Consider the following 26,041-nt stretch of genomic DNA (forward strand, 5'->3'; position numbering starts at 1 on the left):
TGGCCTAATAAGCAAAGGAGTTCCTGCTACAGAAAAAGTCCTGATTGGAGGTATGCCAAACCAAACAAAAAAAGTCTTCACCCTCTGGTAGAAGACACCAATACAGGGAGACGGACGAATCCATCTGTAAATCCATTGCTAAATTTAGTTCACATTCAATTAACTTCAGTGACAAAATGGTACTTCTTCAATCAGGCTTGCATCCAGTAGCAACTCAAAGACTAACAAGCAACTCAAAGACTAACAAGTTTCACAGTGTAAGTTTTCAAGAGTCAAAGTGCCTTCCGTCAGATCCGAGTTGAGTAGAAGCGGAGTTCTGACTGTTTATCCTCATCACCAGGGGTCATTTCGTAGAAAAAGAGGTGCCTGAGCTCATTAGCACAACTCATTTGCATATGCCAAACATTCCTTACATCACCGGAAGGTGTTCTAAATTTTATCAGCTCAGCAGCTACCTTAAAATGCTTCTTGAACTACAATCGTCATCATAAAACCTTACTCCCATCATATTTTTTCAGTTACTTTCTCCTATCTGGCCACTGTGGCATGATGAAGATTTCCATCTGTCTGCTTTACATGTCTGGGTTATTTCCCCCTTTTTTTCCATGCGGGAAAATATTAGAAAGGTTGTCCAATCTCAGAGTTCAGAAAAATGCTCACAGGGCGGGAGGTTTGAACAATGAAGCCCAGAAGCAATTATTTTGGGGAGGGGAAGGGGTAAGAAAAAAGAGCACAATAAAATTTAGAGGTTGTGGAGCTCTGCTCCCGTGAGCTCCTGCCCAAAATGAGGCCTGCTCTTCACAAGTTGTATTGGTGGCGTTACAAAGGATACTTTGTAAGGGGCGTGCAGTAGATATTATTGAGCACAGTACATTGCCCCTTTGCACCCTTTATCAAGCATTCTTTACAACATCCCTTCCACCTTTCACCAGTGTTTCCTCTAAGCTGAGTTAGTGTGAGCTAGCTCAGATTTTTTTGCCTCCAGCTCACACAGTTTTGCATTAGCTCAGGAAGGATGACCCCAAAGCACACTAATTGATGCAGCAACTCACAACTCTTATGCCTGGAGCTCATAAAGTAGAATTTTTGCTCACAAAATTCTGCAGCTTAGAAGGAACATTGCTTCTAGGAGAAAAGGAATCAGATCTCCATTTCAACTTCACTGTGTCTAAGGAAAGAAACGCTGAGTCTCGAAAGTTACATCATGAATCTCTTGTTGGACTCGAAATTTAATTTTTTCTTACTGCGAATCCCACATGGCTACCCTCTGAACTTATCTCCATGGAAGATTATTCTTCAAAACACTGACACAAAGGCAGTTTTGCACGGGGAAAAACCAGTAAGTTAAACCTACCAAAAGAAAAGAGATGGGTCACAGGGAGTTCCACCGTTCTCGAGACCTCATTAAAGAATTCACAGTCCAAAGTAAACTGCAACAATGAAACATCAAAATAACTACGTGAGCCTGAACTTCAATACAAATTAAGGCAATTTAGAGGCAGAGGGCTGGACTCAGCACCAGGAGAGCTGGGTGCGAGAATCCTGAGACTCCCCAAATGATCAAGTTACAGAAGGGGACACTTTGAGCACTGGGGATTTGAGAACTGCTGGATGCTATTTGACAAGTAATATGTAGAATCCCTAACCTCCCCTTTGCGGAGCCTGAAGTACATAGGTCCTTTAGGAGAACAGCTTTATCCTAGATCAGGGGTAGCCAAACTTGTTTAACATAAGAGCCACGTAGAATAAACGTCAGATGTTGGAGGGAGGAAGGGAGGGAAGGAAGGAAGGGAAAGGGAAGGGAAGAAGATGATGATTTTGGATTTATATCCCGCCCTATACTCTGAATCTCAGAGCGGTCACAATCTCCTCTACCTTCCCCCCACCCCCCCAAACAAACACCCTGTGAGGTAGAAGAAGATATTGGATTTATATCCCAGCCTATACTCTGAATCTCAGATTCTCAGAGCGGTCACAATCTCCTCTACCTTCCCCCCCTCCACAACAAACACCTGTGAGGTAGGTGGGGCTGAGAGAGCTCTCCCAGAAGCTGCTGTTTAAAGGACAGGGTCTCAGAGTGATCACAATCCCCTTTACCTTCCTCCCCCACACCAGACACCCTGTGAGGTGGATGGGGCTGAGAGTTCTTTTATAGCAGCTGCCCTTTCAAGGACAACCTCTGTGAGAGAGCTCTGGCTGACCCAAGGCCATGCCAGCAGCTGCAAGTGGAGGAGTGGGGAATCAAACCCGGTTCTCCCAGATAAGAGTCCGCGCAATTAACCACTACACCAAACTGGCTGGGAAGGGAAGGGGAGGGAGGAAAGCAACTTTAACTTTAAATGCATTCTCTAAGCTACTGGCTGGCTTGGAGAAGTGACTTAAAGTGACAACTGCCTTCTCCAACCCAGCCAACAGGGTGGTGGGAACTTCCAAGAGCCACACAATATGTGTGAAAGAGACATATGTGATCCTAGAGAGCACACGCAGGATAGTTGAACCCTATGCAGTCCTTCCAGAAAAGGCAAAGCAGTTCTTTTCATTCATTTGTCCCTCAGCACATAATATAACGCACCCACCACTCTCAAATATGAACTGTTTTACGAATCACTAAATGTTATGGTTACTTTTACTCGGCCATTTCATCTGCTGCTATGGCCTAGGCTAACTCAGTCTCATCAGATCTCGGAAGCTAAGCAGGGTTGACCCTGGTTAGCACTTGGATGGGAGACCACCAAAGAAATCCTGTGTTGCTACACAGAACCAGGCAAGGGCAAAACATCTCTTGCCTATGGGGTCACCATAAGCCAGCTGTAATTTGATAGCAAAAATAATTTCTAATTTTAACTGCTGCTGTTCTATAATTGTAAGAAGGGCTTTTTTGGTAGCAAAAGCCCACCAGGAACGTATCTGCATATTAGGTCACACCCCCTGACATCACCATTGTTTCAGAACTCATCTGGATATTAGGTCACACCCCGACATCACCATTGTTTCAGACATGTTTCAGATAGGGCTTTTTGTAGAGAAAGCTCACCAGGGGCTCATTTGCATATTAGGTCACACCCCGACATCACCATTGTTTCAGATAGGGCTTTTTGTAGAGAAAGCCCACCAGGGGCTCATGTGCATATTAGACCACACCCCCTGGCATCACCATTGTTTCAGACAGGGCTTTTTGCAGAAAAAGCTCACCAGGAAATTATTTCAAATTGGGCCAGTTGGAACTGCATTTCTGCTCAAAGAAAGCCCTGATTTTGAACATTATTGCAGCTGCTGGTTCTGCAGCTTTAGCATTTGCTTTTTATCTTATTTTTGCACCTTGGGAACCCGATGGCTATCAGGAGCTGGCATAGAAATAAATTTAATTAAATTCCAATTTAAAAATTTACAGAGAAGCACGTGCTTTCCTTCTGGTTGGAACAAATAAAGAGAGAAGCCGGAATGTCGCATGCTTATTACCTTATTACTATTGACAGCTGGTACATGAAGTACAAGATGAGTCAAAGATGGATAGTCTTCAAGCTTCAGAGTCACAGTCTAAAAAACACAAGTTGGAATGATAAAAACATTTATTTGAACTGAGAGGCATTTCTGAACCTTTAAAAAAGGGTTTAAAAAAACAGACAGGATAAGGATTCTAGAGTCCTTACATTATCAAAATGGATGACTTTAAACAAATCGCACCAAAAGAGGGTTGTTTATATTTTTGCCAGGTTTTAAAGCACTGAATAAATATTTTAAAATACCAGCTAAGCATTTAGTATTGTGGCTATCAAATGACGAACATTTTTACCTTAACCGTTGGCAGTAATTCAGCCTTCCAAGATAAGTCAACACCTTGCGGGCTGGGAAGATTAAAATATTTTAAGACAGATATTAATATACTTTAAACAGAAACAGGCCATGTCAGAGGTTGGATCCTAAGAATCTTTGGAGCATGAGGGTTGCTACGTCAGAGGTTGGATCGTAAAAACAAGGTGGCGGGAAAGGAGCAGCCGATAATGCTCCAAAGATTGTATAAGACTGTAATGTGTAGTGTCCACAGCAGTCTTCCTACTTCTGCTGATTCAAAAGGCTAACCAAGCGGTCTGTGGCCACAGAATCTACTTTCAGCTTTCTTGAACAACATCACAGTGCAAAATGTGGACTGGCCCCTTTGAGTGCAAGTTAGTAGTCAAGAGTATTTAGAAGATATTGGATTTATATCCCACCCTATACTCAGAATGGCTCACAATCTCCTTTATCTTCCCCACCACAACGAACACCCTGTGAGGTGGGTGGGGCCGAGAGAGCTCTCACAGCAGCTGCCCTTTTAAGGACAGCCTCTGACAGGGCTATGGGTGACCCAAGGCCATTCCAGCAGCTTCAAGTGCAGGAGTGGGGAATCAAACCCAGTTCTCCCAGATAAGAGTCCATGCACTTAACCACTACACCACACTGGCGCTTTCAAGGACAACTCCTGCGAGAGCTCTGGCTGACCCAAGGCCATTCCAGCAGCTGCAAGGGGAGGAGTGGGGAATCAAACCCGGTTCTCCCAGATAAGTGTCCACACACTTAACCACTATACCAACTGACTCTATTTATTTAGAACGACCTATTCTGCATGTATCCTGACCTGGACGGCTCCAGTTAGCTCAGTCTCGTCAGATCTTGGAAGCTGAACAGGGTTGGTCCTGCTTAGTACTTGGAGGGGAAACCACCAAGGAAGTCCAGGGTTGCTACACAGAGGCAGGTCATGGCAAACTGCCTTGGCTGGTCTCTTGCCTTGCAAACTCTACAGGACCGTCCTAAGTTGGCTGCAGCTTTACAGCATTTTCATCACCACTAAAATGTTCTCCGGAAAAGCTGCCAACTTTATCTGGTATCACAAAGAAGTGTTATGTATGGCTGCATGTGTAGTATAGCCAAGAGATCCCAAGGTTGTCTGGCAGCCAAAAGTTCTAGCTCATTTAGCAATATGCACTGCTAGGTGGTGTTAAACTTGCTTTTTTTAAAGGCAAGAGGCAGAGGTGGTTTTGCCATTCCCTCTGCTGCTGTCAGAACTTAAGAACTCCAAGCAGATCCCATACTTAGTTTCAAAGCTAGGATTTTATTAGGGAGAACTAAGAACTGTGAGATACAAGGTACAAGATAACAGTGATGGCGAGAGCCAGCACTAGCCCGGTTTTATATAGTAAAACAAACAATCCACAAAGCTTTAATTCACACCGTTTCAAGCACATCTGTCTTCCCACCAGTGCTATCAGCAAAGATGTTGCCTCCTTACTCTGAAGGCCACACGATTCGGCTTCAAAGGGTGTCAGTGTGAGAAAGTACAGAGATATAACATAATTCAGTCTACAGCCCCAAATACTTTGGATACCAGGGGGGCAAGGTTAACTACTGCTCAGGCACTTAAGGTTAAGAAAGGTTACAATATGGAGTCGGTCTGGTTCAGTGCTCAGGTTCACTCTATGCATACTTGCCAACCATCAATTATGCTGGCTCTACATTAAGCTAGCCATAGTAAAGTTACAAGTTCTGACATACTGCCCCCCCTAAGCGCCCTCCCCCGGGGGGTGGCGGCTTGGGCTTGTGCGGGTACAGCAGGTGGAACTTTTTCAACAGTTGCGGCGCAGCTACATTCTGAGACTCGACCCATTCATCACAGCTCGGGGGGAAGTGCTTCCACCTGATTAAGTAGTGCAGTTTCCCCCGTTTGAGTTTGGAGTCCAGGATTTCTTGGACCTCATGGTGACTCTGACCCCTCACTGTCGTCGGAGGGGGCGGTGGAGCCCTGGGATGGAAGGACGTGGCACCAGGGTCTTTCCGGAGTAAGCTGCAATGAAAAACAGGATGGATTTTGCTTAGAGACTTGGGCAGCTCGAGTTCTGCAGTTACTTTATTGATTACTCGTTTAATCTTAAAGGGCCCAAGAAATTTCAATGCCAGTTTGCGGCAGGGTTGAGGAAGGGGAAGGTTCTTAGTGGACAAGAAGACAGTATCCCCCACTTTCAGTTCCCATTCCGGGGAGTGTTTTTTATCAAACTGTGTTTTGTAAGCCTTCTTTGCTTCCTCCAGGTTCTCCTGAATTCCCTTCCAGCTCTCCCGAAGGCCCTCCCACCATTGTTGGCACGATGTGGGTTCTGAGGAGGTGGCAGGGAGGGGGAGTGTTGGGAAAGGCTTCCCCTCATAGCCATTTATGATTTGGAAAGGGGAGGTTTTAGTAGAGCTATGAAGGCTGTTGTTGTAGCCGTATTCAGCGAACGGGAGGAGGTCTACCCAGTTAGACTGTTGGAAGTTGATAAAACAGCGGAGGTATTGTTCCAGAAGGCTATTAACCCTCTCCGTCTGTCCGTCCGACTGGGGGTGGTAGGCTGAGCTGAGCCCTTGCTCAATGCCTGCAAGTTTGCAAAACTCCCGCCAGAAGTTGGCAACGAACTGCGTCCCGCGGTCGCTAATGACCTTGTCTGGGAACGAGTGTAGGCGTACAATGTGGGTAAAAAAGAGTTGGGCAAGTTTCTTGGCCGTGGGGAGTTGTTTACAGGGAATGAAGTGGGCTTGTTTGGAGAATGTATCGACCACTACCAAAACAACCGTTTTGCCCTGCGACGGCGGGAGCTCCACAATGAAATCCATAGACACTACCGACCAAGGCCGGGTGGCTGTCGGGAGGGGCACTAGATGGCCGGGAGGCTTACCCCCTCTCCGCTTAGCCATGAGACAGGTGGGACACGAAAGGACGAATTCGGAGACGTCTTTTTTGAGTTTGGGCCACCAAAACTGTCGGGTAATGAGATTGAGGGTTTTGACGTAGCCGAAATGGCCCGCCAAGCGGCTGGAATGACAATGCTCTAAAATCTGTTTGCGGAGGGAGGAGGGCACATAGATCTTTTCGTTGTGCAACAAGAGACCGTCCTCGCTTTTACGGAGGTCCGGTGGGCGGTCTGTCTCCCGAGAAGTTTCCACAAGTAACCGAGATACCAGGTTTGGCTCTGGGGGGCTGACCCTCTTCCCAGAGCGGGTGGTGACCCCCCCCGCGATGGCTGAGGGGGGAATAAGAGAGTCCACCACCTCCTCGCGGAGGCTCTCGTGCTGTGGCAGGCGGGAGAGGGCGTCCGCCAAGAAATTCTTGGTACCTGGGATGTGCTTTAGTACAAAGTCGAATTTGGCGAAAAAACCAGCCCATCGTATTTGTTTTGCAGTCATTTTGCGGCGCCCGGTCAGTGCTTCTAGATTTTTGTGGTCGGTCCAGATTTCGAACGGGACCCTGGCCCCTTCAAGCCAGGAGCGCCAGGTTTTCAAGGCAAACATGACTGCAAAAGCTTCCTTGTCCCAGACTGACCAATTTTTCTGCTCGTTCGAGAACTTTCGGGAAATGTAGGCGCAGGGGCGCAGTACCCCGTTGTCCCCCCTTTGCATTAATATGGCTCCGACGGCGGCGTCGGAGGCGTCGCACTGAACCACGAAAGGTTTTAACTCGTCAGGGTGGGCCAACACGGGTTCTGAGGTGAAGAGGCGTTTCAACTCTGTAAAGGCTTTTTGACACTCGGGCGTCCACGTTAAGCGCGCGCCCGGCTTCTTTGCCTCTGCCCCCTTCCCCTTGGTCTTAAGGAGCTCGGTAAGGGGTAACATGATCGTAGCGAACCCCTTTATGAAGTCGCGGTAAAAGTTTGCGAACCCGAGGAAACTTTGGAGCTGTTTACGGGTTCGTGGGGGTTCCCAGTCTAGTACCGCTTGAACCTTTGCAGGGTCCATTGACAAGCCCTCCCCCGATACCCGGAACCCTAGATAATCCAGTTCGGTCTTGTGAAATTCACATTTTGACAATTTGGCATACAACTTGTGTTTACATAGGGTGCTCAGCACTTTTCTGACTAGAGGTACATGCGACTTGAGATCTTGTGAATAGATAATGATGTCATCAAGGTACACCACCACCCCCTTGAACAGGAACTCTCGCAGAACCTCGTTGATAAAGTTCATGAATACCCCGGGGGCCCCTTGTAGTCCGAAAGGCATAACCAAATACTCAAATTGTCCTAGCGGGGTATTAAATGCTGTCTTCCACTCGTCCCCCTCCCTGATGCGGACGCGGAAGTACGCGTCCCGGAGGTCGAGCTTGGTGAATATTTTCCCTGTGGCCACAGTATTCAATAGGTCTTTAATCAATGGGATCGGGTAGGCATTGGACATAGAAATCCCGTTTATCGAGCGAAAATCTGTGCAAAGTCTAAGCGACCCATCCTTTTTCTTTCTGAAGAGGACGGGGGCAGCATGGGGGGCTGTAGCCGGTCGTATGAACCCACGCTTCAGGTTTTTGTCCAAAAATTTCCGGAGTTCAGCTTTCTCCGCCCAACCCATGGAGTACAGCTTCGCTTTTGGCAGTTGCTGCCCCGGGATCAGTTCGATCGCACAGTCCGTGGGGCGGTGGGGTGGTAGCTCATCCGCCTCCTTCTCACTAAAGGCCATTTTTAAGTCCCGGTATTCTTTGGGGATCGAGGCGACCTCCTCGAGGGTGAGGCAGGCTCGCTCATTCCGGGGAGGCGGATGCGGCCCCCATTCGGGGCGCCAATGGTGGTGTTCGCACCTCCAGTCAGGGAATCGGACGATCTGCTCCTCCCACCTTATGTCTGGCTGGTGGCGGGCGAGCCAAGCCGAGCCCATCACCACATCAAAAGAGCAAGAGGGGGCAATTACAAAAGTTTCGATCCCCCAATGCTCTTCGGTCCCAACAGGAACCGCCTGTGTTTCTAGCTTACATGGCTCCCCCCTCATAGGCCCCCCGTCCATCTGTTGGAATAGCATGGGTTGCGGTAGGGGAGACGTGGCCAGCCCTAACGCCTCAACTAGGCGGGGGGTGATCAAGTCCCGGTTGCACCCCGAATCGATTAGCGCCCGGGCGTGCATGAACCGTTTTAGGTTCGGGTTGAGGAGGGTAACGGCCATAAACAATAAACCCCCAGTGGCTCTCACCGTGAGGAGTGCCGGCTGTTGTTGGACCTGCTTCGCGGCACCCATTAAAGCAGGTCGTTGTCGTTTCCCGCCGACTCGGTGTCGTCCGACTCCCCGGTCGATTCCTCCACGGTTTCTAGATCGGCGGTAAAATCCTCGTCAGTCGCCAAGGTGGTGGCGACGGAGCCCCGTCCGGGCTCTTTCGGACGATTGCTCTTCTTCTTCTTTGGCCCTGAAGCGGTTGGCTTGGCTGTCGGCGGGGTGGATCCCGCCTTCACTGGGCAGTTGGCGGCGAGGTGGTCCGGGTCGCCGCACCGGTAACACTTGCGGGCGATGGTGGGGGTCGAGGTTGTCGGGGCCCGTCGCCCCTCCGACTTAGTGGGAGTGGATTTCAACCCCTTCTTCGCCAGTTGCTGTCGGCGAAGCCCCACGTGCTGAATGTTGGTCTCGACCTCTCCGGCTAGCTGAATCCATCCGACCAAGGTGTCGGGCCGCCCGTGGCTGTAGCAGCGGTCGAGGACGTTCGGGTTCAGCCCGTTACAGAAAGCAGTATACTTCATAATTTCGTTCCACCCTCTCACTGCCGCGCAGTAGCCCAGGAACTCTGTGGCGTACTCGCGGATGGAACGGTTGCCTTGCTCGATGCGCTGGAGGGCTGCGATGGCTTTCTCCTCGCGGAGCGGGTCGCCGTACTGGCGGAGCATCGCGTGCAGGAACCCCGCTACGGTTGCTAGCTCGGGCTTCCTCGCTGTGAACAGCCCGACGTACCACTTGCGGGCTGGACCTCTCAGTCGGGACGCAATGTGGTACACTCGGCTGGCCTCGGTCGGGTAGTCCGCACCCCAGTGGGTGAAAAACGTGTCGCACTGTATGGTGAAGTACTCCACGTCTTCTGGGCTCCCGTCGAATGTGATTTTCAGCTCTCTCCCCCCCCCTGCGGCCGGGGGTGCCGCGGGTTGGGGCACCGGGGCCGGCGGGGCCGGTAAGACTGGTGCCGCTGGGGCCGGGGGCGCCGGCGGTGCTGGCACGAGGGGCGCCGGGGGCGCAGGAACTGGCGGTGCCGGCGGCGCTGGGACCGGCGGCGCGGGGGCTCCCGGGGCCGGAGGCGCCACCGGCTGTGGAGCCGGTGGGGCTGGAACAGGCACCACCGGCAGCACGGGAGCCAGCGGGGCCGGTGGAGCCACGGGCGGCTGCCCCAGCGGCAGCCCTCCCACGGGGATTCCCAGGACCGCCGTTTGCAGCGTGCGGAGCTGGTCGTAGATCGCGCCCAGGTTCTGCTGCATCTCCTCGGCCATCATAACTCGGGATGCATGCACGTCGTTGTGGATCTCCCGCACCCAGTCGAACAGGTCGTTGCGGAGGGTCCGGACCGGGTCGTCCCCACCTCGCGGCTCTGGACCTTCGACCTGGTCGTCGTCTCCGTCTCCGCTTGCCCCTTCGCCCAGCATACTTCTGTACCGCTGCTCCGCTGCGTCGATCGCTGCCGTGGACTTCCGCGGGCTCCAGGATCGGGGCGCGGAGAACGCGTCGACCGAAAAAGGTGCGGGAACCTTAATCTTGCACCTCACCCCCGTCACCTTCGGGTCGAGCGGCGGGTCCTCCGTTGGAGTGGTGGGCTCTCCGTTGTCTGGAACCTTTGCAGCCATCGGGCCGGGTTTCCAGTTCAGATAAGCTCCGAAACAATGGGATCACTGTTATAATGTCAGAACTTAAGAACTCCAAGCAGATCCCATACTTAGTTTCAAAGCTAGGATTTTATTAGGGAGAACTAAGAACTGTGAGATACAAGGTACAAGATAACAGTGATGGCGAGAGCCAGCACTAGCCCGGTTTTATATAGTAAAACAAACAATCCACAAAGCTTTAATTCACACCGTTTCAAGCACATCTGTCTTCCCACCAGTGCTATCAGCAAAGATGTTGCCTCCTTACTCTGAAGGCCACACGATTCGGCTTCAAAGGGTGTCAGTGTGAGAAAGTACAGAGATATAACATAATTCAGTCTACAGCCCCAAATACTTTGGATACCAGGGGGGCAAGGTTAACTACTGCTCAGGCACTTAAGGTTAAGAAAGGTTACAATATGGAGTCGGTCTGGTTCAGTGCTCAGGTTCACTCTATGCATACTTGCCAACCATCAATTATGCTGGCTCTACATTAAGCTAGCCATAGTAAAGTTACAAGTTCTGACAGCTGCCAGAGGAAAAGATTTTTAAAAATCTGTACAGTCAATCAGATCTCAACTAGCCAATCAGAAGCTTTACTGGGCAGAAGCCCTACTTGGCCCCACCCACTTGCAAGCCCCACTCCTCCTCCACATGCAGCCAGCTGGGTGACCTTGGATCAGTCCCAGCTCTCTCAGAGCTCTCTCAGCCCCACCTGCCTCACAGGGTGTCTGTTGTGGGGTGAGGAAGGGAAGGGGATTGTAAGCCCCTCTGAGACTTTGAGTGAAGGGTGGAGTATAAATCCCATCTCTTCTTTTTCCTAAAACTCTTGGTGGGCACCACAAAAGGTGTTGGATGGGCGCTACAATGCTCATGGCCGTCACCTTGGGGATCCCTGACTTAAGGCATCTTAAGAACATAAGAGAAGCCATGATGGATCTGGCCAGTGGCTCATCCAGTCCAACACTCTGTGTCACACAGTGGCCAAAAAACCCCCAAGTGCCATCAGGAGGTCCACCAGTGGGGCCAGGACACTAGAAGCCCTCCCACTGTTCTGCCCCCCTCAAGCACCAAGAATATAGAGCATCACTTGCCCCAGACAGAGAGTTCCAACAATACGCTGTGGCTAATAGCCCCTGATGGACCTCTGCTCCAGATGTTTATCCAACCCCCTCTTGAAGCTTGCTATATATGTAGCTGTCACCACCTCCTGTGGCAGTGAATTCCATGTGTTAATCACCCTTTGGGTGAAGGACTTCAAGGCCAGCTAAAAACACCCCCCTCCCCTACATCACTCACGTACTTTAATAAAAAGCAATATTAACACTGGCTCACCACACAGCTGAGGAACTGTTTATGCACCCATAGACCCAGCTATTTGTGTCCTGTAATACAAAAAGCAAGAGGGTTATGGAGAGCGAGACGGAGATTCTCAGCCCTTTTTAAAAGCTCAACCACTATTTCAGAAGCACCAGCAATAATAGTTGCAGAGCTGCCCGCTGTTCGGTCCTATGCTGTTTGACGCCTGATTTTACAAACCAAACGTTTCACACAGCATTAGGCTTTCCTTAGTACAGACTATTAACTTTATAGATGCAGAATATGGCAAACCCAGAATCTTCACAACAGATATCTAGTTCACACACAAATGGATTTTATTCTATCCCTTATTAGTATTTTAAACGCTGATATTAGACAAAGGATCATTAGCTTTTCATTAACTATTCAGGAAACCTAAACCGTGAATTTGATACAGATGGAGACATCAATATACTAATACGTAACTTCCTCTCTCATGGATTGCTGCCTTGACGTGGCGGGCTTGAGCAGTACAGTGAGGCTGTGGACTATGCCATGCAGGATTTTGAGAGTCTCTTGGACTGCAAGAAGATCGAATCAGTCAGTCCTAAGGGAAATCAACCCTGACTGTTCCCTGGAAGGTCAGATGCTGAAGCTCAAATACTTTGGTCACCCAATGAGAAAGGAGCACTCCCTGGAGAAGACCCTGATGCCGGGAAAAACAGAAGGCAAAAGAAGCAGGGGACAGCAAAAGAGGAGATGGCTGGACAGCGTTACGGATGTAACAAACACTTATTTGAGCAGACTTCGGAGGATGGTGGAAGACAGGAGGGCCTAGCGTGACTTGGTCCACGGGGTTGCACAGAGTCGGACTCGACTGTGCGAATGGACAACAACTTTCTTTGTAACTTTGTTGGATTATGGATAAATATGTTGATCTCACACGCTAATTGCTTGTAATGCTTGGAATGAAATGCCCTATGTTTGTTGTGTCAGTTAAGTTTTAAAAATTCAATACAATTTAAATCGGGGGAAAAAAGAATAGTTCACAAATGGATCGTGTATGGCACTCTGATAGAAAGTCAAAATCTATTAAATATAGATAGACTCGGTTCATGTTAGGGTAGTCAGTTACCTAGTTCTGGTGGGGACAGTCCTCATTTCCGGCCCTCATTCAATATAGTGTAAAATCATGGAGCTGGAAGGGACTTCCAGATCATCTAGTCCAACTCCCTGCACAATGCAGGAAATTAATGAATACCTCCCCCCGGCACTCCCAGTGATCCCTGATCCATGCCCAGAAGATGAGGGGGGAAAAACCCTCCAGGATTCCTGGCAAAACTGGTCTGGAAAAAAACAACCATAGAACTAAACATTTCATATCCAGGACACACCCTAGTTCTGAAAGTACAAACTCCTGGCAAGGAAGACATTGGGAACAGATAAGCTGCTACAAAATGCATGCATCTCTACTGTAGCCCATTTAGAAATCGGCTGGATGGCTAAGTCAGGATAATTACATCTTAGGGAGGAAGGACAACCCAGTGCAAATTACTGATACACTGGAAGAGCATTCCAATGTAAACAACTGGTACTCTGTTCAGGGAAACGAAAAGTATTTTTAATACAATGCTTAATTAAATATAGAACATATTGCCACATTTGAAGAACTTCCTGACAGAGCGGTTCCTTATTGGAACAGGTTTCCTCCTCGGGAGGTGGTGGGATCTTCTTCTTTGGAGGTGTTTAAGCAGAGGCTAGATGGCCATCTGACAGCAATGAGGACCCTGTGAATTTAGGGGGAGGTGTTGGTGAGTTTAGAGTGGTTCCTCAGTGGAAGAGGCTCCCTCGGGAGATGGTGGGCTCTCCTTCCTTGGAGGTTTCTAAGCAGAGGCTAGATGGCTATCTGACAGCAATGAGGATCCTGTGAATTTAGGGGGAGGTGTTTGTGAGTTTAGAGTGGTCCCTCAGTGGAAGAGGCTTCCTCCTCGGGAGGTGTTGGGCTCTCCTTCCTTGGAGATTTTAAGCAGAGGCTAGATGGTCATCTGACAGCAATGAAGATCCTGTGAATTCAGGCAGAGCTTGAGAGGCAGGGCAGGAAGGGTCGCATCAGTGCTTAGTTCTTGTGGCCCTTCCTCACACTCCCAGGAAAATGCAGCTCACCACTCTGGGGTCAGGAAGCAATTTTTCTCCAGGCCAATTTTGCCAGGGATCTTTGAGGAGTTTCTTTGCCATCTTCTGGGCACGAAGCAGGGGTCATTCGGTGTGGGGAGGGGGAGGTATTATTTATGAAAGCTCTTTTTCTAGCAGGAGCTCCTTTGCATATTAGGTCACACCCTTGATGTAGCCAATCCTCCAAGAGCTTAGAGGGCTCTTAGTACAGGGCCTACTGTAAGCTCCAGGATTTGCTGCATCAGGGGTGTCTGGCCTGATATGCAGAGGAGCTCCTGCTAGAAAAAGAGCCCTTCCTGCATTGTGCAGGGGGTTGGACCAAATAACCCTGGAAGTCCCTTCCAACACCATGATTTTATGATTCTATGACATTCAATCCCAGGGGATCAGCACCCTTCCCTCCTTAGGCTGCAACACAGCAACGTTCAAACTGCTTAACTTGAGGCTTTCCCCCACTTTTGTCCCAAGCCGTGGCGGCTGCTCATGGGATCCAGGAAGCTGTCTACATAATAGCTCCAAGACTGTACAGAGAACGAAGCGTGACGCTACAGCCTGGGATGACTAGGAAACTCCCCGCACAGAGATGTTGAACACAACACGTAGGCTGAACAACAGATGGCCCTTCCTTAAAAACATTAGACATCATCTTCATGTGGAATATCAATGGCTGTTGATTAACATTAAACCTCCAGAATTGCTAGCTGCCTGACACTACACAGAAGCAACGCTGATTGCTTTTCTGCTATATTCAGAAGCTCAATGGGACAACTGAGAAACCCGGGGGACAGAAAATATGACCTGGCCAAGAATATCACATGATGAAACATTTCAAATCAGGGGTGTCAAACTCATTTGATATGAGGGCCAGATCTGACATAAATGAGACCTTTTTGGGCCGGGCCATGTTGGGCCGGACCATGCGTGTACCTATTTAAGATTAGATAGCAGGGATATTTATAAAGGACACAAACAAACACAATTAAAGATTAAAAAAAAATAACCTTGGGAGCCTCAGCCAATAGAAGGAGGCAAGGCTGGCTCAGTAGCTCTGATGTGCAATTGTGATACCCTGGCAAAGCAAGCTCTTCCTTCCCCCCCCTTCCTCCCAAAGGGAGGAGCCTCAGCCAATAAAGAAAATAGATGTCTTGCTCTGTAGTTCCTGTGCAATTGAGCAAGCCTTGCAAAGCAAGCTGCGATGGAGAAGAATGCAAGAGAGAGGGAGAAGGAAGCAGATGACAGCCAGTTGCTCAAGGGCCTGATAGGAGTCCTCTGGGGGCTTAATTCGGCCCCCAGGCCAGATGTTTGACACCAGATGTTTTAAATCATTAGTCTCTCAGTAGAAAAGCACACCAATGTAAAAAAGCCAAGTAGCCCAAGGCTAAGTTTGCCAGGAAATAAGTGTATTTTCTCACCAACATACTGTTTTGACAGTGAACGTGACTGTACAACTTTCTGTGATTTGAGAGGGGGAAGGCAAAGTATTTCCCATCCGATTCCTGTAGAGGACGAGACAAAATATGCTTATCAGAAACACCAAGGAAATCAGAGAACTCGCTGTTTTAAAAAAAATGAAAACCAACCATATGACTTACGTTGTGTGCTGTGTAAGACCACTTTGAAGTTTTTATCAGGATCCACGGTAACGCTTCTGAAAGAAAATGGAAGAACTCATTGGGCATCAAAGAAATAAATCGGTTTCACCCTTCTCCACTCTTCCTCATGTTTTTGTTCGGTACTTTAAAAAATGGGACATCGTGGCGGGGTCCAGACTGCCAGCTTGGGGCAGCAATGTGCTGACCTGGAAGTAAGCTGGCGCAAACAGAAGCACCCTGGGGTGACCAGATGGCGTGTGGCCCCCTACTGGAACAGGGACGGGCTGCGGGCACCTTAGAAGAGCATCCACAGGACTCATGGGCCTTACTGTTGCTCCCTGGGCACTTTCTGGCCATCCAGATGGTCGGGAAAGGTGCCTCGGAAACGTCTCGCAATTTGCTACCAGTGCCTCTGGATTTCCTCAGTGGTCTCCCATCCAAATACAAACCAGGACTACAATACTGTCTTTGGACCCTGCTTAGCTTCCAAGATTGGACAAAATCAGGCTAGCCTGAACTATCCCGGTCAGGCCTTTCCCTTTGCACATTCTCCAAAGTCCAGTCATTATTTCACCATCACATTTGGCTTTGACTCTTTTCAGTTTTGTTCCCAACGTTCCACTTGCAGCCAAGTTTATATCACACCTCCCATCACAATACTTTCCCCATCAGAACACATTAGCATTCGTTGGTCTTAAAGGTGCTTTCTTTGTATCTCTCCCAGGGGATCCAGGGAACTGGGCAAAGGAAGCTCTGGCTCTTTCCTGCCTTCCCCAGGGAACCAGGAGGGGGAGGAGACTCAGCCAATAGAAACAAGAGAGGCTTGGCTCAGTAGCTCTGCTGTGCGATTGAGAGAGCCTGGCAAAGCAAGCTCTGCCTCCCTGCCTCCCCAAGGGAGGAGCCTCAGTCAATGGAGAAAATAGAGCTTTTGCTCTGTAGCTCCTGTGCGATTGAGCAAGCCTTGCAAAGCAAGTTGTGATGCAGAAGGAAGCAAGAGAGAGGAAGAAGGAAGCAGATGACAGCCAACTGCTCGGGGGCCTGATGGGAGCCCTCCGGGGGTCTGATTCGGCCCTTGGGCCACATGTCTGATACCCCTGATCCAGAGGGACTATGAACCTTGGCCTCAGCGGCACTTGTAACACAGAGAGAAATACTAACCTGTTAGTTCAGCATATGGTTCAGGCTTTTCCTTAAAGAATTTTGCTGGGTGCTTCAAGAAGTGATGTTCCAGGACTAGCATTCTCTTTTGAGGATCTTGAGTAATCTAAGAAGTAGCACACTGCTTTTGAAAAGTATTTCAGCAAACTGTGGGTGACTGTAAGAACAAATCCACTGAGAGCAACGCCTACAAAAAGGCAATCTTTTCAAACCATATTATGTCTTAAGCAAAGGTCCATCAGTAGCTATTAGCCACAACGTAGATGGGACACTCTGTCTGGGGCAGTGATGCTTTGTATTCTGGGTGCTTGGGGCAACAGGGGAAGGGCTTCTGGAGTTCTGGCCCCACTGATGGACCTCCTGATGGCACCTGGGTTTTGGCCACTGTGTGACACAGAGTGTTGGACTGGATGGGCCACTGGCCTGATCTAATGTGGCTTCTCTTTATGCTCTGTATTCTTGATGCTTGGAGGGGATTGTGCGAAGGCTTCTGGAGTTCTAGCACAGCTGGTGGACCTCCTGATGGCCACTGTATGACACAGAGTGTTGGACTGGATGGACCACTGACCTGATTCAGCATGGCTTCTCTTATGTTCTTATGTGACACAGAGTGTTGGACTGGATGGGCCATTGGCCTGATCCAACAGGGCTTCTCTTATGTTCTTATGTGACACAGAGTGTTGGACTGGATGGACCACTGATCTGATTTAGCATGGCTTCTCTTATGCTTTTAATTTAACATCCTTCACTGTTTTCAGCAATTCAAAACTATTTAAATTTTAGTTGGTTCCCCTGCCCCCCCCCCCGAAACATTTCTGCAAAGAAACCACAAACCTGTTTAGTGTTTTCATCAATCAGATCAAAAAAGGCTCTAACAGTAGCCAAGATCAATTCTTTACACCTGTTTGGGAAGTGCAAAGGAAAAACCATTATTCAGAAAAATGTAACCAATCAGTTAAAACTCAGAATACTGGAAGGAAAGTGGAAGAAAGGTGGGCCAGTTGTTATGCCCCACCCCCCGCAACTGGATGGGGATGCTTACCAAACTATGGAAAGGTGGTCCGTTGAAGCCCAGACGCGAGGAATTTCAGAGCTCTGTTTAAGAAAGAATAATCATGTTTTTCATTTTTAAGTTTCATTGCTACTAGCAACAAAATTTAAATTCCAATGCACAGGCTGCTTATAATTTCAGTAGCTGAGGTGTATTTTATTTACTTCATTTATAAGCCATTTTTTTCTCCTTAGAGGGGAAGAAGAAAAATTGCAGATTTATACCTCGCCTTTCTCCCTGAATCAGAGACTCAGAGCGGCTTACAATCTCCTATATCTTCTCCCCCACAACAGACACCCTGTGAGGTGGTTGGGGCTGAGAGGGCTCTCACAGCAGCTGCCCTTTCAAGGACAACTCCTACGAAAGCTATGGCTGACCCAAGGCCATTCCAGCAGGTGCAAGTGGAGGAGTGGGGAATCAAACCCAGTTCTCCCAGATAAGAGTCCACACGCTTAACCGCTACACCAGACTGGCTTTTTCAAGGACAACTCCTACGAGAGCTATAGCTGACCCAAGGACATTCCAGCAGGTGCAAGTGGAGGAGTGGGGAATCAAACCCAGTTCTCCCAGATAAGAGTCCACACGCTTAACCGCTACACCAGACTGGCTCTTTCAAGGACAACTCCTACGAGAGCTATAGCTGACCCAAGGCCATTCCAGCAGGTGCAAGTGGAGGAGTGGGGAATCAAACCCAGTTCTCCCAGATAAGAGTCCACACGCTTAACCGCTACACCAGACTGGCTCTTTCAAGGACAACTCCTACGAGAGCTATAGCTGACCCAAGGCCATTCCAGCAGGTGCAAGTGGAGGAGTGGGGAATCAAACCCAGTTCTCCCAGATAAGAGTCCACACGCTTAACCGCTACACCAGACTGGCTCTTTCAAGGACAACTCCTGCGAGAGCTATAGCTGACCCAAGGCCATTCCAGCAGGTGCAAGTGGAGGAGTGGGGAATCAAACCCAGTTCTCCCAGATAAGAGTCCACACGCTTAACCACTACACCAGACTGGCTCTTTCAAGGACAACTCCTGCGAGAGCTATAGCTGACCCAAGGCCATTCCAGCAGGTGCAAGTGGAGGAGTGGGGAATCAAACCCAGTTCTCCCAGATAAGAGTCCACACGCTTAACCACTACACCAGACTGGCTGTTTCAAGGACAACTCCTGCGAGAGCTATGGCTGACCCAAGGCCATTCCAGCAGGTGCAAGTGGAGGAGTGGGGAATCAAACCCAGTTCTCCCACTACACCAAACTGCCTCTGAACTGGGACTGAAAATAGCTTACATTGTTCTCCTCTCCTCCGATTTATCCTTACAACAGCCCTGTGAGGTACTTTAGGTTGAGTGTGTGTGAGTGGCCCATGGTCACCCAGCAAGATCCCATAGCAAAGTTTCCCAGGTCCCAGAGCAACAGTCTAATAACCACTACACTGGCTCTCACTACAGGACTACGATATGATTTGTTTTTGGAAACGTTCTGTTTAAAACTGATTTGACATGGGGCACGTTGAGTTGCGGTTTAAGAAGTCTGCGGGGGAATTCGTGCTTAGGATGAAACAGTGTTGGTGTCCTTTGGGTCTCAAATTCCAAACCCAGGAAGATCCAAGGGAATCAGTCTGTTGCGGCTAATAGTTAAAAGTCCAGTAGCACCATAAAGACTAACACATTTTATTGTAGCATAAGCTTTCGAGAAACACAGCTCTCTTCGCCAGACGCATCTGATGAAGAGAACTGTGTTTCTTGAAAGCTTATGCTACACTAAAATTTGTTAAACCTGGAAGGGCTCCGACTTGAGAAACATCAGGGTAGGGGTATGATCAGCAGGCAGAGTTTTTCAGAAAATTAGATCCGAAACTAAAATAAGAAGTTCCTTTTAAAAAATAAATCTGCTTAGCCCTAGATTTAGTGATTTAAGGATCATAACAGGCAAAGTTTGCACCAAGTCAGGTTTCCGGTTTCACAAAAACAGCCACAAAAGCTCATTATGGTCCGGGACCTGTCTATCTGCGGGACCGCCTTTCTCCACATATTCCCCAGAGAGCACTGCGTTCTGGGACAAAAAAAATCTATTGTCCATCCCTGGACCAAAGGAGGCTAGGTTGCGTTCAACGCGAGCTAGGGCCTTCTCGGTGGCAGCACCAGAATTGTGGGATGCTCTCCCGGAGGCCATAAGGGCCCTGCGGGATCTCTCCACTTTCCACAGGGCCTGTAAGACCGAATTGTTCCGACAGGCCTTTGATATCTAACCGGGAGAGAACTGCCACCCAACATCATATAGAGTACTAGGTGATCACCGTCTGAAAAGAACTCGCTTATATTGTAGTGATACAGCACCACGAAGCGGCTTTTAAAATTTTAAATTTAAATAACTGACAGCTTATCACTAACAGCAATACGCTTATTATTAACAGTAAAAGTTTCAGTCCAGTGGCACTTTCAAGACTAACAAAGTTTTATTCAAAGTATGAGCTTTCATGTGCACACTGGAAACATCACCACACGAAGTCATACAAGAATTCTATAGGCCACATACAGCATAAAGATGCCCGTCCCGTAACTTGTACATTATTGCAGAAATAATTTTTGAAAATATTTACCACAACAGACAAGGCACTGTTTTGTTGGCTTGACCTGGGCAAGAAAGCCAAACCGGAACGAACTTGATAATCTCGAAATCCTCCGGCCACAGACAGAGTCGTTAGATTTGTTCTGTCCTGGGCCTTGTGCTTCCAGTGATGGTTCACAGCTGTGTAAAAATCTAAAAACAATTTCGTTCCCAGAGATTAGTTAGCACATTTCGAAAGAAGGAGGTGGAAACATCTGCCATTTTTATTTCTGTGCTCTTATAAAATAACAAAGCACAGAGGCAAAGGACCTGAGCTGTCATCTGGCAGATGCCTAGTTTCCATCTTGCTATACCACAAAATTACTACTGGTGTTCCCTCTAAACTGTGAGCTATTAGCATTGAAATTGTGAGCTACTGCACAAATTAGTTTGCTCTGGGGCCATTTTTCCTGAGCAAAGACAAAAATGTATGAGCCAGAGGCTAAACAGCTGTGAGCTAGCTCACACTAACTCAGCTTATAATAGTGTATCAGAATAATGTTTTATATTGACATACTCAAATAAGGGATATTGGCTATTCATCTCATTACATATACCTAACCCATTTTCATTTTATGTATTCTTGTTGTCTAATGGCAGACTAGAATGGTGTTTATAAGGTACAGATTGATGCTGATAAGTAAATTAGGTAGCCCACAACTAGGAAATACATGTCCTCCTGTGGTTTGCAAAAACACCAATTGGCAGGGAACTTTAATAAACTTTTATGGCTATCTGGACCAAATGGCCAAGCCACACTGTTGTATCATGTGACCACAGCCAGTTTGCCCTCTTAAACAACAAACTGCATGTATTTCAGTCCACAATACCTGATCCCCTTGTCTGATGAAGTGCGCTTAGAAAGCACACAAAAGCTTACAGTCTCAATAAAACTTGGTTGGTCTTCAAGGTACCACTTGACTCCTGCTTTGTTCATCAGCTTAGAGGGAATGCTGCCTAGGACCCACGACCCATCTGGCTTCTGGACAGATTTTTTAAAAAACATATTTCATGTCACCTTTCCACCCAAACAGAGATCCCAAGACCGAATGGATAAAAAAGCTGAATAACTTTAATAATTAAAAGCAACATTTAAAAATAATTCAATCAAAACACCTCAACAGGGAGGAGAGCCAATAACTGTTATTGAGGGTAGGCAGGGCTATTTTTGTAGCAGGAACTCCTTTGCATATTAGGCCACACACCCCAATGTAGCCAATCCTCCTGGAGCTTACAGGGCCTATGGAAGCTCTTGGAGGACTGGCAGTATTGGGGGGGGGGGGGCGGGGTGTAGCCTGATAATGCAAAGGAGTTACAAAAAAAAAGCCCTGGGGGTAGGCCAAACAAAACAAAAAAAAGTGTCCATGGCTGAGAACAGACGGGCAATCTGGAGCGGCAGGGACGCGGCCCGAATCAGGACGGCCCAAAAAGAGCTGTCCCGGAGCCTCCCCACACTCACCCACATGCCGCCGGCATCCCATCCGTGAGGCGGCTGGGCACTGCTGCACGGGAAGGTGACCCGGAAGCCGGATTCCTTTGTTTTCCCCGGGAGAGGGGGTTTAATTGGTTTAATTTTTTTAAAAAACTGGAACAGCTTGGGGCGGCTTGACAGCTCCAGACTGCCAAGTCGCCTCACATGCACCCTTCCCTGTCCAGATGGCAATCCGGTGACCATCCGGCTGCCTCAAATATTTGCAACTACTTTCAAAATGGTAGCTTTTTGAGCCGGGTGGAGCAGCTGGAAGGATGGTGTGAGTGCAGGATGGGGGACGCCCAGCAGATGTTTGCGTGTGGAGGGATTTTTTGGGCCAACTTCAGAGGTGTCTCTGAGTCAGCCCAAAGGGCCGGTCTGTAATCAGCTCGTTTGTTGGTGGAACACTGATAGAGGGAGGCAGAGAAATCTCCCTTCCAGGTGCCAAAATTTCGGGGCTACAACCAAGAAAGCCCTGTCTCGGGTCCCTGCCTGTCTGGCCTCAGATAGCAGGTACAACTGAAGCAGGGCCTCCAAAGACGACTGGAACCAGCAACAACAATGTGCAAAATCTTGTTGTCGCAGACCACAATTCCTGACTATATTAAAAATATTATCATATTCAAATTCTGCCAATGCTAAACCTTAAAAATAGCACTATCAACCGCCTCTGCTTTGTTAAAAACTTTCACTTATTTATAGCTAAAAAACAATATTTTGCTACTGCCTGAGTTACAGATTTCTTAGTATCTTCCAGTAAATATTGCAGTAGCACGACATCTGCAAATTTCAGATAATTATCCTAAAGGTTTAAATTTAGAAAGTAATGGAAGTATTAACTGATGTCTCTCCCCAAAGATATATATGTTTGTTATGAAGCTCGTTTTGAAGTTTTTGGGCACAATGCCCCACCGTAATGTAAAAACGCTGCATGTAAACAATGTTTCCTAAAAGAAAGTTAGTGCCAACATTGCTTAAATCCCCCCCACACACAGTTTAATAAAAATGCTTATTTACAAATTTTAAAAAGTTTTATTAGTTTCAGAAAAAAAAGATGGGGGTAGGAAACATAGGGAATTGAAAACAGAATAGATATTAGCCTTGTTCTGCACCAAGTTACTTTAAAAAAAATACAAGCTTACATCTGCAATACTTTCTTAAAATACATAAATTGTCACATATTATTATCTCTAAGCTAAACATCATCAAAATTTTAATATTTTATACTATGAATCTTTTCGTTGAAATATCTATTAATTTGACAATTCCAGTAAAGGCAATTTTGTAATATGAGATACAGGGAAAAAGGAGAGTAAAAATGCTTATTTAAAAACTAGCTACGTTGAATCATCCACCAGTGACTTTCCTTCTCCTGGCAGAACAAGGCCTTGCAGCCATTAATTCACACCTTGATATGGCCCAAGCTCTTTGCTGATCGCTGTCCTCAAAAAACATTCAGCAGCAAGTACAAAAATAACGTGTCACCTCTTAAGAAGGTGAAGCTCCAGAAGCAGCTAATACCCTCCCTTACACAGCTCCAGGAGCTATGCTGCCTTCCGAAGCCATTCCAGACACAATGCAAGAGTCTAAGTTTTATCTTGCAGAGCACTGAAAAGATTGGGTCCCACCCACCAAGCTTAACAATATTTTGATCTCCTTCTCAGCTCTGGAACCAAAACATTAACATACATAATGAGGGTCCTCTGAACAAAACCATCTTTGCCCCATGCTCAAAAAACAAAGAGCTTTTGGGGGATGCCTAGGGTTGTGAGCTCCGAGTTGGGGAAATACCTGGAGGTTTGGAGGCGGAGCCTGGGGAGGGCAGGGTTTGGGGAGGGGAGGGGCTTCGGCAATGTATCAATGGCACGAAGCCCACCCTCCAAAGCAGCCATTTTCTCCAAGGATATTGTAATAAAAAGGAAAAACTGTATCGTTTGTTCTCAGTATTATTAACAAAAAACACTTGATGCCAGAATTTAACTACTGGCAGAATTACAATAGAAGGTTGATATTTTAGGAACAGCAGCAATGGATTGCCAAAGTAGCTATCCATTTCATTCACCTTCTTCAGGCTGCAATACGCTAGGTAAAGTCTCGAGTTCCATGATTGAGTACTCAGTATTTCCTTCAAATATGTGCTAAGGGCACTCTCCAGCTTTTACAACTGTTGTATAGACAGTTGCAGTTGAAGCCTCAGAGATCAATGGTCTTCTATTAGAGGTTACCCTTTGTTAGTCTGCAGCCCCATGGCGCAGTGATAAAGCAGCAGCACTGCAGTACTGTGATCTGAACTCTCTGCTCACGACTTGAGTTCGATCCCAGCGGAAGCTGGTTCAGGTAGCCGGCCCAAGGTTGACTCAGCCTTCCATCCTTCCGAGGTGGGTCAAATGAGTCCCCAGCTTGCTGGGGGGAAAGTGTAAAAGACTGGGGAAGGCAACGGCAAACCATCCCGTAAAAAGTCTGCCGTGAAAACGTTGTGAAAGCAATGTCACCCCAAAGTCGGAAACGACTGCTGCTTGCACAGCGGACCTTTCCTTTCCATTGTCAGATTCAAAATGTCTGTCAGATCTTTGTCAGATTCAAAACGTCTAGCTATTGCTGTAATATCAATCTTCTATTGCAATTCTGCCATTAAATTCTGGCATCAGGTGTGTTTTGTTAATAATACCAAGATCAAATTTGGTTGTTTTTTTTTCCAAAATAGAGAATAGCAAGCCAAGACTTGTATTAACAATTGTTATTTCTACACAGTTTTTGCTTTTGTTACAATACCACTTCTCTGTATAGCCTTGAGGGGAGTTGATCTTGGTCTTCTGGATAGTGTGAACTCTACAGACACCATCTGGCAACCTTAGTGGTACCCAGGGATGGAATTCTAGAAGGAGCTCCTTTGCATATTAGGTCACACAGCCCTGATGTAGCCAATCCCCCAAGAGTTTACAAAAAAGAGGCTTGTAAGGTGTTAGAGGATTGGCTACATCAGAGGATGATGGCATAATATGCAAAGGACCTCCTGCTAGAATTCCACTCCGGGTGGTACCCCTTCCTAGAGAGCTGGAAGGGACCACCAGGGGTCATCAAGCCCAATCCTCGCCCAACACAGGAACTCCCAACCCCAATCTCCAACAAGAGGATATCCAATTAAAAACTTTCAACGACGAAAAATCCGCCACCTCTGTCAAAGCTCAAGGCTGAGTATTTCCCAGGGGAAGTGCCAGAAGCTTGAGCTGCCACCAAAAAAGCCAATTCAGGAATTACTTTAACTACCTGGTGCCCTTTTTTGGACATCTGTTTACAATGTCTTAGGTTAGGGATACAAATTTTAGCTCACATTTCCACAGCGATGCATTTCCAAGTCCAGGAAATGCTGCAAAAGCTTAGCCAAACTCAAAAGCAGAGACTTTTTAAAAATATGAACATATGAAGCTGCCTTGTCGTGAATCAGACCCTCTTTGATCCATCAAAGTCAGTCTTGTCTACTCAGACTGGCAGCGGCTCTCCAGGGTCTCCAGCGGAGGTTTTTCTTGCCTCCTTGCCTGGACCCTTTTTAGTTGGGAGATGCTGGGGACAACCTGGGACCTTCTGCTTACCAAGCAGATGCTCTACCACTGAGCCTCCGCCCCTTCCTAAAGTCAGTCTTGTCTACTCAGACTGGCAGCGGCTCTCCAGGGTCTCAAACTGAGGTTTTTCAGGCCTATTTGCCTGGACCCTTTTTAGTTGGAGATGCCAGGGATTGAACCTGGGACCTTCTGCTTACTAAGCAGATGCTCTACCACTCAGCCACCACCCCTCCCCCAACATATGATGCTGCCTTCTACTGAATCAGACCTTTGGTCCATCAAAGTCAACATTGTCTACTCAGACTGGCAGCGGATATCCAGGGTCTCAAGCTGAGGTTTTTCACGTCTATTTGCCTGGACCCTTTTTAGTTGGAAATGCCGGGGGTTGAACCTGGGACCTTCTGCTTACCAAGCAGATACTCTACCGCTCAGCCACCATCCCTCCCTAAAGTCAGTCTTGTCTACTAAGACTGGCAGTGGCTCTCCAGGGTCTCAAGTGGAGGTTTTTCCATGCCTATTTGCCTGAACCCTTTTTAGTT

The 26,041-nt window shown here is 47.7% G+C and overlaps 1 protein-coding gene across 1 annotated transcript in view; it reads right to left on the minus strand.

The window, feature by feature from the left end:
• The window catches only part of PGAP1 (post-GPI attachment to proteins inositol deacylase 1), an 82,694-nt gene that overhangs the window by 30,430 nt on the left and 26,223 nt on the right, over positions 1–26,041 (minus strand). The window contains exons 5-14 of the mRNA XM_060257388.1: positions 20,464–20,624; positions 17,862–17,914; positions 17,654–17,720; positions 16,820–16,925; positions 15,662–15,717; positions 15,482–15,565; positions 11,934–11,983; positions 3,794–3,845; positions 3,460–3,537; positions 1,355–1,430 (exon numbers count right to left, since the gene is read on the minus strand). Coding sequence (XP_060113371.1) covers positions 1,355–1,430; positions 3,460–3,537; positions 3,794–3,845; positions 11,934–11,983; positions 15,482–15,565; positions 15,662–15,717; positions 16,820–16,925; positions 17,654–17,720; positions 17,862–17,914; positions 20,464–20,624 — 783 coding nt within the window. The remainder of the gene's footprint in view (positions 1–1,354; positions 1,431–3,459; positions 3,538–3,793; positions 3,846–11,933; positions 11,984–15,481; positions 15,566–15,661; positions 15,718–16,819; positions 16,926–17,653; positions 17,721–17,861; positions 17,915–20,463; positions 20,625–26,041) is intronic.

This window comes from Heteronotia binoei, chromosome 16 (assembly GCF_032191835.1).
Source record: "Heteronotia binoei isolate CCM8104 ecotype False Entrance Well chromosome 16, APGP_CSIRO_Hbin_v1, whole genome shotgun sequence".
Lineage (NCBI taxonomy): Eukaryota > Metazoa > Chordata > Lepidosauria > Squamata > Gekkonidae > Heteronotia > Heteronotia binoei.